Below are 1,714 nucleotides of genomic sequence, written 5' to 3' on the forward strand. Positions count from 1 at the left end.
TATACACATTAAGCGCGCTTGCTGTATTTAGCAGAACACTACTCAATTGTTTTACATTTTAAAGGCTCATCTTTATTCATTTAGATTCAGACAATTCACAGCTGTTGAATCTCTCCATGAGTATAGTCTGTGCAATTACAGGCTTGCTAAACACTTCTGTAGTCCTTAGATCCAGATCGCTGAAGAATTTTGCAAACGAAGCTTAGAGCGATGAAGGAGAACGGGAGAAAAATATCAATCATAAATCATAAAATAAATATATCGATATACAAAATCGTCATGTCTATATTACAACTCTTCGCCATCACTTACATGCGGACACGCTACAATCCGAACGACAGTGGTTGTCTTATGTGCATAAACTATCCGACATTGCTGCTTCAGCTACCTCGCTAAACTCCTCGACATTTTTTAGTCCGCCTTCACAGCCATCCTCGATAGCTTTGCTCTGTAAAAATCCCACGGGTCCCCCGAGAAGTATGCGGACACGCTACAATCCGAACGACAGTGGTTGTCCTATGTACATAAACTATCCGACATTGCTGCTTCAGCTGCCTCGCTAAACTCCTTGACATTTTTTAGTCCGCCTTCACAGCCACCCTCGATAGCTTTGCTCTTTAAAAATCCCACGGGTCCCCCGAGAAGTCCGTACATACTAAAACTGTACTCTACGTTGGTCTTATCGTCGCCTTCTGGTGTCAAAACAAACGTTCCTTTAAAGACCAGCAGACCTCCCATAAGACTCCCTGAGAAAGTAAACCTTTCATTCTTCACCACATCACTTAAAATAGTCTTGTACTTGCCACTGTTGTCGTTCATGACAAATACAAGTGAGCTGCCGTTTTCCATGTCCCCTTTCACATCCTCTACGGCTTCCACGTCAGGATCCCATTTGTCCCATTTCATTCCCGCGAAATTGGTATTCCATATTGTGCAAGGCCTAGCATGAACGAGCGCCCGTTCGACAGTCATATGGATCTCCTTGTGTGTGTTGATAAATGGTTAGGAAATATATATGCACGGTAGACTAGCCACAATGATATGAGTCTGTGACAATATATTTATTTATTATAACCTCTTCTTGTCCGTATTTTATACTTATCAGATTGTAGTATAATATACCGGTCAATTTATTGTACTACATTTTGGTCTGTACTTTGCGAATCAACTCTGGGGCCTGTGCCCGCCTACTAGTAGAGGGGCCTTCAATCAAGGGCACTTCACAAATCAAGCGACTTTATATGTACACGTCAGCACGATACAACACCACTTACTTTATACCTTAGTAGTCCAGAGATTATCGCGCGATCAGTTTGCTCTGTAGTGTCTATCCTCACTACTTTGAGTAGAAGTACAATATTGAAGTTGAGACTGAATATTCAGTGGTTGTTCGTCATATACACGAAGCATCTTTGTTCTCTGTAGCCATATCGCAGTTGTAGTCATGGCTGACCGTGATTCAAGTGTTCTCCCTTCTCTATTCTCACTGCCGCAGTGCAAAGATCGCCCGTTTTTGATCGGAGTTACCGGAGGAACCGCGTCTGGCAAGGTATGATATACTTGCAAACTTCTGAACGAATGCAAAGTACTATGCAGCTCGCCTTTTCGACGTGCAACACACATGTACACTACGTAATATGTCATAACACTCCTTTTGTATAGTTGTACATTTAAATAGATTATTCGAGTCGTATAAATAATGATAATGATAATG

The 1,714-nt window shown here is 41.7% G+C and overlaps 1 protein-coding gene across 1 annotated transcript; it reads right to left on the minus strand.

Annotated features, from left to right (window-relative positions):
* Positions 1-445: 445 nt before the first annotated feature.
* Positions 446-1,033, minus strand: SARC_15323 (hypothetical protein). The gene has a single exon (XM_014290556.1). The coding sequence runs from the start codon at positions 970-972 to the stop codon at positions 517-519; it is 456 nt and encodes a 151-aa protein (XP_014146031.1). The 5' UTR covers positions 973-1,033; the 3' UTR covers positions 446-516.
* Between the last annotated feature and the right edge of the window lie 681 nt (positions 1,034-1,714).

Source organism: Sphaeroforma arctica (assembly GCF_001186125.1).
Source record: "Sphaeroforma arctica JP610 unplaced genomic scaffold supercont1.5935, whole genome shotgun sequence".
Lineage (NCBI taxonomy): Eukaryota > Ichthyosporea > Ichthyophonida > Sphaeroforma > Sphaeroforma arctica.

Excerpts from the sequence above, each read along its gene's own strand:
- SARC_15323 (XM_014290556.1), bottom strand. The coding sequence starts at position 972 with ATGACTGTCGAACGGGCGCTCGTTCATGCTAGGCCTTGCACAATATGG.